At 35.4% G+C, this 14,650-nt stretch overlaps 1 protein-coding gene and 1 long non-coding RNA gene across 3 annotated transcripts; one reads left to right on the forward strand and one right to left on the reverse strand.

Annotated features, from left to right (window-relative positions):
• Positions 1-1,887: 1,887 nt before the first annotated feature.
• LOC132165449 (uncharacterized) lies at positions 1,888-7,996 on the forward strand. 2 transcript variants are annotated; one of them, XM_059576021.1, is made up of 6 exons: positions 1,888-2,109; positions 3,329-3,476; positions 4,131-4,210; positions 4,351-6,222; positions 6,773-6,920; positions 7,011-7,996. In XM_059576021.1, the coding sequence occupies exons 2-6, from the start codon at positions 3,338-3,340 to the stop codon at positions 7,721-7,723; spliced, it is 2,952 nt and encodes a 983-aa protein (XP_059432004.1). In that variant the 5' UTR covers positions 1,888-2,109; positions 3,329-3,337; the 3' UTR covers positions 7,724-7,996. The 2 variants fall into 2 exon arrangements, with proteins under 2 accessions (XP_059432004.1, XP_059432005.1); XM_059576022.1 differs by lacking the exon at positions 3,329-3,476 and having other exon boundaries at positions 1,901-2,109.
• Positions 7,997-11,985: 3,989 nt separating this feature from the next.
• On the reverse strand, positions 11,986-14,575 carry LOC132165972 (uncharacterized). The gene is made up of 3 exons (XR_009438532.1): positions 14,470-14,575; positions 13,029-13,232; positions 11,986-12,356 (listed from the first exon to the last, which is right to left on the reverse strand). It is a non-coding gene; the product is annotated as an uncharacterized LOC132165972 (long non-coding RNA).
• Positions 14,576-14,650: the final 75 nt, after the last annotated feature.

The following is a 14,650-nucleotide window of genomic DNA, read 5'->3' on the forward strand; positions in this document are numbered from 1 at the left end:
TAAATCTTTTCAAATGGTAATTATAAATTCAATTGAAAGTTGAAGTGCTTTTCCATTAATTATTATTTTTTTCTTTTGTGGATATATATTTTTTCTTTTGTGGATATAATAATTGAAAGTTATGAATTTCATGAACGTGATGCAATCATGATGTTGAAGTTAGACTTATTTGAGCAGAACTATTCCATACTAATAATAAGAACAAACACTATAGTCTAGAGATATAAATACACATGTATCTTTTTTTGTTTTGGAAATTGGAAGAAACATGCATCTCTTCTTCCTTATAAAGTTAAACTTGATTCCCTTGTACATCATTACATATTTTTTTCGTACTCCAAAGAGTACCAATTAGGAGATATGGCCCTGCCAAGACAACTACATATATGGTCCCAATACGACAGTACTATGAGAGTTGGGCCAAAAATGATTTAATTTCACACCCACCTTCATAGAATACTTTTACTTTATACTTAAATAGTGGAAAAAAAACAAATCCATTAAAAACATGTTAAATACATGTTATTAGCATAGCTTAAACTTAAGAATGTTGTTATGGGTACCATAATTTATACTACATCTTAAAAAATGTAATAATTGAGGGAGATGCTATATGAAATAATTCAAAAGTCGAGGAAGGGAGATTGATGCCGACGTTGGTATGTGCAATTGGTTGATGACAGAAAGATGATTAAGGGCCTGTTTGAGTGTGCGTTTGTGGGGTTTAAAAGTGCGTTTAATACTCAAAAAGTTCGTTTGAAAAAAAAAAATGCTCGTTTGGTAAAAAGAATTAAAAGCGCTTTTAAGGGTTAAAAAATGGTCAAAATGCATTTTTGGTAAAAGTTAAAAATAAATATTTTGTCAAAAAGCGTTTTTTGACTTAAAAGTTTTATTTGTTAAACACAATCCCAAACATATTTTAAGAGCTTTCAATCTTGACACGTGATGCATTAAAAATGAGGCAAATAGCTGAGGTGGCTATTAACTAATCCATGGAACAAATTTGGATGGAATATTATTCTAATTTTATATGTGATATTGTACTTGTTGTGCAAGTTATTTTTTTTGAATGCATATGTTAATGATAAACTTTTGTAAGTTCACGTTATACTTATCGCATAAGCTATATTAGACAATTAAATTTGATTGTTGATTATGCGATAGTGTCGGAACGGGCAAGCTAGTCTTTAAAAAATTGTAGTCAAAGCTGTATTGCTCAAATCATTTTTACAAATATTTCTCAAGAGGTAGCTTAATTGGCTAGGACTACGCCTAATGAAGCGGATGTCACTAGTTCCAATCTCTCTCACCCTCTTGGGCGGATATGTCAAAAAAAGAAAAAAAAAAATTTTTACAAATTTAAATGCGATAAAAGGGTAAGTTTGTTTTTGGAAGAATTCAAGTAAATTTGTAAAAAGAGATATGTTTGTTGATACTCAACCCCATACGATTCATTTAATAATGAGATCAAAATATTCCATTTATATTCTTTTATTGTTGATATGTTAGAATAAATTCATGGATCTTCTTTAAAAAAAAAGAAAAAAAAGAAAAAAAAGATGAGATATTAGATATAATTTATTTTGACATGTTAACTTAAAAGCCATAAAATTCAAAAAAAATTTGGACACCAACTCAGAATCATAAAAGGCATTATTGCATATATAATATCCCGAGAATTTATATTTTCCTTTTTGAATAAGCAGACAAAAATCCCAAATATATTGCCCTGATTATCAGCTATTTCCTTCTTTGTCATGAAAGTTAAAATATATAAATAATATATTTTTTTGTCTTAAACTGTGAAAATAATCAGAAATAATAAAATAAAAAATAAAAAAACCCATTAGCAAGTCTCCCACATGCAGTCGGTGGGAGACCCATACAACCAACTCCAAACTTCTCACAAAGACCACGAACCCCACAAATAATACTATCAAAACAACCTCTCTCTCTCTCTCTCTCCCTCTCTCATACACCAGGGAGACAAGAGACAGAGACACACTCACACGCACATCCAGAGAGCAGCCGATCCCGTCGTGCCACATCAGATCCCCACCTCTATCCGCCGCACATTTCCACCGGAATGCCACTTTCCAGCCACTCCAGGTCCCACCTCTCTCTATGAAACTCTTTCTCTCTCTCTCTCTCTCTCTCTCTCTCTCAGAATGCTTCAATTTGTGTTAAAAGTTTTTTCCTTTTTTTTTTGTTTGCGTGTGTATATTTTTGGTTCCAAGTGTGAATCTTTTGTTGTTGTTTTTTTTTTTTTTTGGTTTTTATATATACTTTTTGATCTCTTGCTAATAGAATCTAATTCACTTTCTTTTTAGATTTGCTTTTTTGCTGCTCAAGCTTGCAGCTTTTTAAGAACTGAAAAATAGTGCTTTTTGTTTCAGTCTACTTTTATTCCGTCATTATTTTTCGCTTTTTATTGGGGATCTAAAAAAAAGTTGGATTATTTTGGGGTATGTTTTAATTTGTCGCTTAGAGTGTGAAATGCATAATTTTGGTTTATTTCTGATCTGGGTTTTCGTTGTTGAATGAAATCTTGGGCACTTGAGCATTTAATGGTAATTTTACCAAGTGGGTTTGTATCAGATTCAATGTAGGGTCTTTGAGGCTTTGATCAGTGTTGCTTAGCCAACCCCTCCTCGAACCCTCTAAAAAGAAGTTACTTTTTTTTTTTTTTTTTTTAATCAACGGAATATTTTAATTAAGCTACTTTGAGTTTGATCAGGGAATCTGGTGACGCGTGAATTGATGTGATATTTCATGTGCATATGCCTGAATTTTCTCTGCCTAGAAATGGACGGTTTTTTTTCAGTTCTCACTTTCACATGAATCTAGGCCAAAACTAGTATTTGAACAACCACCTCTCTCTTTCTCTCTCTCTCTCTCTCTCTCTAGATTGCTATGACTATTGTTCACTTGGATTTTCTAGCTTTGACTCTTGATGTTTATGAGTCCTACCTCCTTTTGTAAAAAAATATAACACCTGGGTTTGAGTTTGAAACTTGAAGCTCTAAAGGTTTTTGGTAAGGGAGTGCAGGATTCTTTTGTATTTATGCAAGATATGTGTGATAAGAACTACAATCTTCTGTTTTTGTTTTGTTTTTATTTTTTTTTCATTTGTGCAGAATTGTATGTGTATGTTTACTTTTTTTTTTTTTTTTTTTTTTAAGTATGAGTGTTCTAGTTGTAATTGTATTTTTTATTACGTTTGCAGCTTTGCTGTTGATGAGCATTTTGGGAGTAGTTTTTTTAATATTTATTTGTAGAAGGAAAGATAGTATTTTGGGAATAATTTTCTCAAATATTGTCATTATAGGTGTTTAAAATGAATGGGATTCAAAACGGAAAAGCTCACACAGCTGAGAAACCCTTTCCAGGATGTCTGGGAAGAATGGTCAACCTCTTTGATTTGAATTCAGGGATTGCTGGAAACAGGCTGCTTATGGATAAACCTCATCGTGATGGTGGATTCCCTTCTCATATTTTTCTTCATTTATTTATTTAATTTATTTTATTGCCGTGAAAGTTGTCTGGTTAGATTCGTGGTTCATATTCAAAATGAAAATTTCTCAACCAAAAATCTTTGCTGATCTTTCTTTTGGTTATAAGTTAATCTGCAAATTCTTGAGAAGATATGGGCATATTGGCATGTTAACCATGATATTAAATTTATTTTGACACTTCCCCTTAGGTTAGATTCACTTCTTTGATGTCATTCTAGTCCACCTATTTTTAGATTTCTTTTTCGCCCATTGACCATTGTAATACTATGTGAAATGCCATTTGGCACAGTTAATTACAGGACCTTACTTTCACTTGCCTTATGTGCTTCCAGGTTCTTGAACAATTTTAATTATAATCGTGAAGAAATTTAATTTATTTTTTGTCATCTGTCTGGTCTGCTTATATTTTTGGCATAGAGCTTAAATCCCTTCATGTTGACTGCCTTCTTTGGCTTGCTCCATTGAAGCTTGTACTTTAACAATTGTCTTTCTTTTACAATATCTATTCCTAGCTCTTCTTGTCATGCTTGGCAATCATGGTGGTAATGGCTTCTTTGGTTGAATATTTTATTCTTATATTTTTCTAGCTGTTGTTGAGGTGGTGGTTGATTGCAGGTTCTTCACTCTCAAGGAGTAGATCAGATGTGGCAAGGACATGGAGTCCACCTTTGGGAGATCAGATAGAGGATAAAGTGGTAAATTTTGGGGATGCTTTACTGTAATTAATTATAGATCAGTTAGGAAATAGTTTCTATGCTTGTCTCTGTCATTCTTGTTCTGAATCATAATAAGCTCCAATGACCTTATTTGCGTTGCATTTATGTGGAACGTGCAGATTGTGTCTGATCCAAGGAGAATGTTGAGCAGGAAAGTTAATGGAACACCCATGAAGATGCTTATAGACCAAGAAATGTCAAAAGAAGGGGAGTTTAAGCATAATCCACCCAATGTGGTTGCCAAGTTGATGGGGCTTGACACCCTCCCACGGGCGCAGCCTGATTCCGCTGCTCAAAGAAACAATGCAAAAGGTTATTCACGACGTAGCCTAAGTCATTCAGGGATACCATTCGGATCTTGGCAGCAAGAAGATGGCTTTTCTGACAAGGGAATGCTATGTGAAGTTTATCAGTGTCCAGAACAGAACGAATATAAAGATGTTTATGAAATCTGGCAGCAATCTGAAAAGAAAAATTTTGGAAGAGATGAATCGCCTCAGAAAGGAAGGCACAATGAAAAGATGAATGAGAAAAAGATGGCTCTTGTTCGTCAGAAATTTGTGGAAGCAAAACGTCTGGCTACAGATGAGAAACTTCGCCAGTCTAAGGAATTTCAAGATGCTTTGGAAGTTTTAAGCTCCAATAAAGATTTATTCCTTAAGTTTTTGCAAGAACCAAATTCGTTGTTTTCTCAACATCTATATGATCTAAAGTCTATTCCTACACCTCCTGAGACAAAGCGTATCACTGTTCTTAGACCTTCAAAGATGGTTGATAGTGACAAATTTGTAGGATCAGGGAAGAAGAGTGATAAACAAATAAAGAAACCAGCCCAAGTGGGCCAGGCAGTTGTGCGGGACAAAATGGACACTGGATACTCTCCTACTTCCACCAATCAGAAAGTTGATGATTATCCTGTTCAACCAACTCGAATAGTGGTATTGAAACCTAGCCCTGGCAGGTCACATGACATCAAGGCTGTTGCTTCTTCACCTTCCGTATCACCTAGAATATTACATTGTGAAAGCTTTTATGAGGAAGCTGAAGATGATGAGGGACTAGAATCAAGGGAAGTGGCAAAGGAGATTACCCGGCAGATGCGTGAAAATTTCATGGGTCACCGTGGGGATGAGACTTTGGTTTCTTCTGTTTTTTCCAATGGCTATACTGGTGATGAGAGTTCATTTAACAAATCAGAGAATGAGTATGCAGTGGGAAATCTTAGTGATTCGGAGGTCATGTCACCGTCTCCTAGGCATTCATGGGATTACATCAATAGGTTTGGTAGCCCTTATTCTTCTTCCTCCTTTAGTCGTGCATCATGCTCTCCAGAGTCATCAGTTTGTAGAGAAGCAAAGAAGCGACTGTCTGAAAGATGGGCCATGATGGCATCAAATGGCAGTTCTCAAGAACAAAGACATGCCCGGAGAAGCTCAAGTACTTTAGGTGAGATGCTAGCTCTCTCAGATACAAAGAAGTTAGTAAGATCAGATGACAAGGATAGTAATGAGGAACAAGAACCAGGGGAATCGGTTTCGTGCTTAACTAATAAATTAAATAAAGAAGAAAGCTTAGTTGATTCTCCTAAAAATCTTGCGAGGTCAAAATCTGTCCCTGTATCTTCTACGATGAATGGTGCCAGGCTCAGTATTGAAGTTTCTGATCCTGAGGCTGGCAAAACACATGTTCCGAAGGAGCTGACAAAGGCAAAGAGTACGAAATCATCGTTCAAAGGGAAAGTTTCGAGTTTATTTTTCTCCAGGAATAAGAAATCAAGTAAAGATAAATCTGCTGCATCCCAGTCTACAGATGAATCTCAATCTGCCAGCTCTGAAACACCAGGATCTCCATTGCATTTTCTTGGATTGAACAATGATGCTACTCAACACATTAATGACGGGAGCCTTTGTCCTGCTCCACATGGATCATCAGGCAAAAATTCTCCAGATTTGACCAGCATGGGACAAAATCAAGGCACAGCAACTTGTGAGGTAGTATACAATCTCTTTTTTTTTTTTTCAATGCACACGGCCACACCCCCCCCCCCCCCCCCATCTTTTTCCTACTATAGCTGCTAATGTTTTGGCAAAGCTTTATGGTTTGAGTCTGATTGCTGTTAACCTTTTTCCGGATTTTTAAAGTTTGGTAGCCTCTCTAGAACAGTATTTTAACAAACTACAGAGATATTATCTAATGATAATTTTAGAAGTCACATCACTTTTGGGGGGATAGAAGTCCTACTTATAGCAATACTCCCTTTTAATGAGTAAAGTATAAAATCCTAAATATTCATAGGAGGCCAGTGGTGAACAGAGATTGTAGACTGCCATGGGGTAGAATATATGTAACAAGGACACAATTGACTCAATACAGTGAGTTTAGCACCTTATTAATGGCTCCCCTAAATTTTGTATAAGTATTATCATTGTTTTTGTTGCTACTTATAAATCAAATTAGTACTGTTTTTTTGTTGTTATTTGTTTTTCAACCCAGAATCCTGTGATTATATCATTTAGCAAGAGCTATCTTTATTATTTGCAGGCAGGGTTGTCAGTAACCAAGCCTGTAATGCCTGGGTATATAAGTGAGAATCAGGACCAGCCAAGTCCGATTTCAGTTTTGGAACCACCATTTGAAGATGACAACAGGTCTTTAGAGGCCTATGGCAATATGAAGCCAGACCACCAGGGTATACACTCTCTCACGCACACGCTTTTAACGATTTTACTTTGTTTGACCTCATTCATTAACTTATTTGAGTTTTCTTTCATTTAAACAGGAAGACAGTTGCCTATTAAGTCTAACTTAATTGACAAATCACCACCTATAGGATCAATTGCTCGGACCCTGTCCTGGGATGATTCTTGTGCAGAGACAGCCACTCAATATACAGTAAAACCTTTAATTTCCCCATGCGTCGAGGAAGAACAAAATTGGCTCACCCTTGTCCAATCACTACTATCAGTGGCTGGTCTTGATAGTGAGGTTCAATCTGAGATATTTTTTGCTAGATGGCTTTCACTTGAAAGCCCCTTGGACCCTTCATTGAGAGACAAATTCGCCAACCTTCATGACAAGGATTATCTGCACGAGGCTAAACGAAGGCAACGGAGATCAAATCGGAAGCTTGTATTTGATTGTGTCAATGCTGCACTAATGGAAATCACAGGTCATGGGTCAGACAAGTGCCTGGTGAGAAGGCCATGCGATGGAGCCAACAGCAGGCTCTTAGAGGATGCGTCACCCATGCTGGTGGACCGGGTGTGGACCCAAATGCAGGAATGGATTTCCACTGAGGAGAGTGACGTTTTGGGTGATGGTGGGGACAGCAACAGCCTGGTGGTGGAGAGGCTGGTGAGAAAGGAGGTTGTAGGAAAAGGGTGGGTTGAGCTTTTGAGATTGGAAATGGATAATGTAGGAAAAGAAATAGAAGGCAAGTTGCTGGAAGAGCTGGTGGAAGAGGCTGTGGTTGATTTGACAGGTAGGGTGTGAACTGTGAAGAGGATTTGCATTCTTTTTTTTTTTTCTTTTCTTTTTTTTGTTATATATTTATTGTAACTCTATTATTTGTGTATTTGATTTTCGACTATGATGGTCCTACTCACCTAATCTGTTTAGTATTTGCTAATATTTTAATTAGTATTTTGATTTTCTGATTACTTTTGTGTAAATGTATTATCAGCTACTTCAAGTTGTCTTTACTGTCAGATCTGTCTGTCTTTTATAATATTTATAGCCTTATGGGCGGGTTGACATCCTAATTCAGAGCTTGTTGGTTTGTTTGTAAATTCTATTAACCATACCATGCAATAACACGAGTCATGGCTGACAATCTTAGTCAAGGTGTTCATGGCCAGAGTCATTATTTGCATGTGAGGAGCAACACCCGGCTCTGGCCTTGTTTCTTTGACCCACTGCCTTTGAATGATTCAAGTCTTTGCACATCATAGTGGCGGGATTGTGGTCTAAGTTTACTGCACAATTATTCTACTATTGAAGATCTAGCATGTCAAGTGGAGCCGGTTGGTTGGGGATAAGTTTTTTCTTCTTCGAATTTATTGGAGATCAGTTAATTGGTAGGTTGAAGGTACAAATAATTTCTCAATAATTGGGTAAAAAAGGAAGATGTTGAATGAAATCTTTGAATTTTCTATCACATTAGGAGAGTTGATCACCTGCTCCAAACTTAGTCAAATGAATCACTTGTTGGGTCTTGAATCCATTTATTATTCCTGCAAGGGTTTGTTAACTGACTATTAATTTGGTCTACTAGTTTGGTGACATTTTTTTTTAAAAAATAAATAAATAAATAAAAATAGAAGTCACTTTTCTTAAAATCATTAACAAATAAATTAAAATACGACACAACACTTAAAATTTTTTTGTTACGATTGATCTATAAGAGCATTCCTTTTGAGCTCTTTAAATTTGACTTCTTCAAAAATTAAAGAAAAAAAAAAAAAACTCATAAAAATAGTTATTTAACAAGTTTTTTACTCTATTTCAAATTCAACTTTGATCAACAAGACTCTCCAAATAGCAAGAGCCAAAAAGTGAAAGTTATCTAGTTTTTAAAGCTTATATATTCATTTTCCTTCCCTCTATCTCATCTACCAAGAACAAAAAAAAAAAAAAAAAGAGTAATATTTAACTGAAGTAGAGAAAGATATAATGAATTTGATGTTTGATTCATTTTAAAAGTGGGTTTTTCTTTTCAAATTTAACTTTTCTTGTGAGTTATAGTTTCCTCTCTTTAAGTGTCAGTCTTTTTGTTGTGGAAACAAGTTTTACTATAGTCCCTTAAGCTTCAGCAATCGGGGCACCTTCTTGTGGGATTTTGGAATGGAACTCTTCTCCATCAGATCCAAATTTGGTTTTTAAGTGTTTTTCCTTCTGCTGTGATCTCATCTTTGCTGATTGCTGTTGTAGAAGGCGTTTCAAGCAGGCTCGTCTTCAGTTTGCATAAGAAACCGCTATGTACAGCGCCCTTCTTCGCTTCTAGCTTAAGAAACATTATACTTTGTCAATTTTTGACCAATTTTTAGTTATTTTATACAACACTATATTCAATGTTTGGTCGTTGTTATTGAGGAGCCAACCTTTTATTATTTTGTTTTATTGTAACCCTTTTGTCATATTGATGATAAAAAAAAAAAAAAAAAATCCTAAACGAGGTAATCTTTTAAGATTCTCAGGTATCCTAAACTATTACCCACATCCTACATTTGTTCATGATTTATTGGTCCTTATAGGTTATTGCCTAAGGAGAGTCCTTTCTTATTGCCTGGTCCAAATTCATGAAAGCAAATTGAGATGGAAATAAGATTCAGCAGCCTTGGCAGATAATCAGACAGAACTTAGGTCTACTTGCCGACTCCTCTTCTCAATTAAAGTAGCTAAAGAATGGATAATGAATAGCTACCTTTCCATTTTGTCCCATTGATAAACTTCTTTCTTGTTGTTTTTATGTTATACTATTTTTTTCCCCACAAATGGCTTAAAAACAAAATGTGGTCCAAAACTTTATAGACCCTTGCAGTGATTCACCCTACTAACCAAATGAAGAAATGTGATTGCCCAGTGAATGGAAAACAGAAGGATGATGAGAGTAACAATATCATAGCCCTAAAGAGGTTGCTGCACACTGCACAACCACCCTAACGGAGTAGAGGTGGTCACGTGACTACCTTACATGACCACCTTAATGGGGCAAAGGTGACTGAGCGGCTAGCCCATCTCACGTCCTCTGAGGGTGGCTACGCAGCAACCCGTTCCCTCCTTTGGGTAGCTGCATGGACGACTCCATATTTTTTCAAAAAAAAAAAAAAAAAATTATAACTAAGAAGTTATGCTTCATATTTGAAAAAATAAGCATGTGTTTTCTTAAAATAAACACGTTTAGGTATGTTTATTTGAAAACACAAAACACTTTTTAAAAAAATTTACAAAACAATTTTCTTCTATGAATCCCCTTCAAAAAAATTATTTTCAAATGTGAACCGTCTCAAAAACACTTACTAACTTTGTGTCACAATATATATATTTTTTCTATAAAAATAAATTTCAAAACTTTTAACAAACATAGAATTCAGTTTTATTTTATATAAATATATGAGATTAGTCTACTTATGATTCGAATTTAGTTGAGATCTTTATCTTTTGGGATCCAGAGTTATTCGTCAGCATCAATATTAAGTACTATTCTCTTCTATAATTTTTAGATTATAATTTTTTTTTTTTAAAAAAAAAAAAATCCCCATGAAATTCCAGTAACTTTAGTCAAAGAGAATAAACATGTGAAAAAAGAAGAAGAAGGGGTGCACTTCTCCAAGAGTAGAGAATATTGGTGAGTAGAAAAGAGCTGTCAAATTAAGAGCTTTGACTGTGACTTCCGATACAGGTAACCTATTATATATATATATATATATATATATATATATATATATTAAATGATATGACAGTATTATTGAGATCAAAGTCATTCAAGTTTGAACAAAGGAGTTTGTGTGGTCTAATGAGAAAGACAAAGAGAGAGGGACAAGAGATATGTGTGGTCTTAATATCAAAAAATTCCAATATGATGGAGTTCCTTTCCGTCCTTACAATTCTTTGTACACTTTTTCGGGAAGAAGATTTTGTGTTTATTAAGTTTTCAGAATTACTGCCCAAGTTTTAACTTAAAAGAGAGTTGTGAGATCCACTTGTTCCGAACAGCTTAGGATACAAAACTCACCCACTAGAAAGCTGATAGAAGCAAGATGTCCTAGTTCAAGAGTTGTATAACACATGGCAATTTGTATTTGCGTATTGGGTTCGGGTCATGTTGAGATATAAATATAAAATTATATAAATTAACTCTAATCCGACCCATGTAATTAAACGGGTCAGATCCTTCAACTATAACCCGCTAATTTCATATTAAGTTTGTGTCAAATTCGCAAATCGTGTCAAAAATTATCAATCCTAATAACAAAGAGGCTGCAAGGAAAGAACTATGACATCTTGGTTCTAGGAAAATTTGGAGAGAAAAAAATGGTGTCCCTTAAAAGTTTTCAAGAGTGTGATCATGACAGCGGAAACATAATGCCAAGAACACAGATTTCCCACCACGGACAAGAGCACCAAAACTTGGGCCATCTGATCAGAAGAGAATAAGAATATTGCAGATGGCAGAAACAAAGCATTTGTAGCTACAAAATTCAAGTGGAAATTAGCCATTACCAGCAATGGCAGTAGCTGTTTTGTTCAATTCAAGCACAGGCAACGAGATCTCGTGACTCTCAGCACTCGTGCTGTCGAAATCAACGAATATGATAATCATGGGATTTCTTACTGCTGAAGGAAGCCATGGAGACAACATGAAACGAATAAATTTTTGTAGGAGAGCCCCAGCAAAAGAAAATCTATAGCACACTTGAGAGAGCATTGCATGCGTACTCGTGCTTGGTGTGAGCCAAGTTCGCATTGTATGCGTATTTATTTCAACCCTAATCCACTAATTTCGTGTCAAAACATTTATAAGACTACATATGTCAACCATAACTCAACTCTAACCCACTAATTTGTTTTGAGTTTATGCTGAGTTTGCAAGCCGTGTAAAAAATTGCCAACTAGCGAATCAATATGCATGTATATAGTTTCAATCAATACCATAATAGCATTGTGAATTTGAAATTGAAGATTTTGATATCTCCGGGTCACAAGGCTTTTGATGATCTTGCAACAGTCATCTTCCTTTGTCTTTTGAAGTCATCTTTCTTATTTCAGTAAACCAATAAAACAGGGTCTATACAGCATAACATTAGAACCACTCACAAATTACTTTGGAAGACAATGAAAACACAGCATTAACCATAACCACTTTTCTTGTTAACAATCACGTCATCAAGACTTTCCCTCAGACAACAATAGCAAGTTACCAAGCACACCTTCAATGACTATATACATCACAAACTTTTTTAAAAGAGTGAAAAATCTACACATCAATGATATATATTCAGGTATCAACTTAAGAGGAGAGTATGCTGCCGGCCTTTTTCTGCCCTGTGAGATGGAAAACATTCTCTGATCTTCACTGCCTTGAGTTTGTGCTCACTGATGCATTCTGATTCGTGCTCAGTCCATACTGCAGGTGAAAATACAAAATGGCATGATTATCTAATTTTACTGGCAATCACAAGAGAGGCTCCACAAACAACAAATAATGACAAAATCGGGAATATTTAAGGAGCAGTAGTGAAGCTCAACATTGTTCTGTTCACATGTATTAAAGTACAAACTAAATTCATTGTCGACAAGCATGTCATTGCTTAGTTGGAAAGATTGGGTCATAACAAGGAATTCTTTTGAGAAATTTTTAGGTTTTGAGATATAAAGGGTTCCTCAATTCTTACCGGCTACCAAGATGGTCATACATCTTTGTGCAAAGCCAATCTCAGTCACAAATTAAACATGCTTGCACAAAATCTGTAGTGATCATTTTGAAATGGATATCTACAAGCTCGTATTGTTTCCTCAATCAGATCTAGTTACTGTAATTTATACTTCAAGGTACAATGCCCGCATGTAAAATTGTAATTATTCAAACTAGCATCTAATCCGCATGGTTACTCCATTTCATATGATATGGTTCTTCTAACATTCTTCTTCCATCAATAATTAGAACCTATACTTAATTTGTCATTAAACGGACTTCAACATTAATAAATAACCCCGAAGTTTAGACTGGTTAATATCAGAAAGATTAGTTATAAAGCTATAAATGATTAAATTATGGTTACTATTAAAAACAAGACACCTTCTCTCTTATCCGTGAGCTCCAGATGTCAGAATGAGCCCCTCTGACATCACCCTTGTTTGACCCAACTGGTTGGCTTGGTTGTGAATTTAACAGTGGCTCCCAACCTCTACCTCTACCATCATAGTCATCCTCACAGTCCAAGTCAGTTCTCCGAGTAGAAACCATGGCTCGCAGAATTATCGATAGTAGTAGAGATAATGCCTGAAATTGTTAGCAACAAAGATATATGTAAGAGGAAAAAAAAGAAGAGAGAGATCCAATTAACATATGACAGAGAAATGCACCCTTGCTTGTTGGGGTTATTTTCATGCAATGAAACCTGGTAAGCAAAAATCTCTAATGAATAGGCATCTTTATTGGAGAAATAGAAACAATGGAATATTAATGATACTGCTATAAACATGTAAGGAAGAGAGATGCAAGAAAATGCTATCAAGGGGTGTGAAGGTCTGTTGCAGCAATCCATATTTGCATTGGTAATTTAGGTTAATGTAAGGGCAGCAAAAATGTGTTTCTCTATAATAAAGTAGTCAAAACAAATAAGCATTTTCATAATCTCTTATTCTAGGCTTCCAGATACCCAATTCATTTGACATGGTAACATCCTTAACCCAACATCATTAGAACCCTATGGAATTAGCAGCTTCAAATTGAATATTAAGCACCAATATCATAAACTCTGGTTAACAAGGCACTGGATGCATCTTCTCAAACCACAGTTGGAACTTGGAACAATTGTGTTCACCTTTTTCAAATTGGCTGGAAGACTCTAAACGGGTAGAATGAACTTAGGGATGGAGTTCAAGCAATCAAAACTTAGAATCTAAGGATCTTTATGGGCTAAGGAGGATTGGAGTTCAGGAGGTGTCATTCAAATGAAGAGCTGCTGTTCCCTCAAGATATTCACGTTCAATGCTAACCAGAAACTAGTATACCTTGCTTTGCAGTATGGGTACAGGAAGTGAGATGATACTTTTCTAATAATGAAGGTTTATGTTGTAAGAGGACACCATTGCGTAATGACAACCAAACTAAGAGGCGGAACTCATACTATCTGTTTTTTGCTTCTAATATGATCCTCATTTGTTCATTCTTGTGTCAGTAGCTGTTGTAATCAGCTTATCAATAAAGCATTGAGGCAACAAAGAAAGTTAGTGTCCAGAAACAGCATAAAATGTTCTTTGCTCAAAGCAATATTTCAGGTATCCCCAAACAAAGGTGATATATGTTTCCATCTACTCCAGTAGTATTATCCCTTTATGTTCACATTCATGCTTCTATCTCATAACAAGAGTTGCAAGTCAAACATAGGAAAATTTGTCTCCTAAAATATAGCAATAATTTTTTGAGCTAGAGCTCATTGGTGATTTCTCAATCTGATATAAAGAAATTAAAAACAGATTGATGAATGACATCCTGAGAATAGAGTACAACATACCTGAATTACAACCACAGCAATACCAACCCATTTACAGATATCAATATTGACTTCAATGAAAGACCGAAGGCTCTCAAGTTCACCAGTCGGATCAAATGGAAGATCCTATAGAGGTAGCGAACATAATTTATTGTTATTTAGGATAAGCACGGAGGATGAAGCCATTGCACCCACATCCTAG

The sequence above is a fragment of the Corylus avellana genome, chromosome ca11, assembly GCF_901000735.1.
Source record: "Corylus avellana chromosome ca11, CavTom2PMs-1.0".
NCBI classification, from domain to species: Eukaryota; Viridiplantae; Streptophyta; class Magnoliopsida; order Fagales; family Betulaceae; genus Corylus; species Corylus avellana.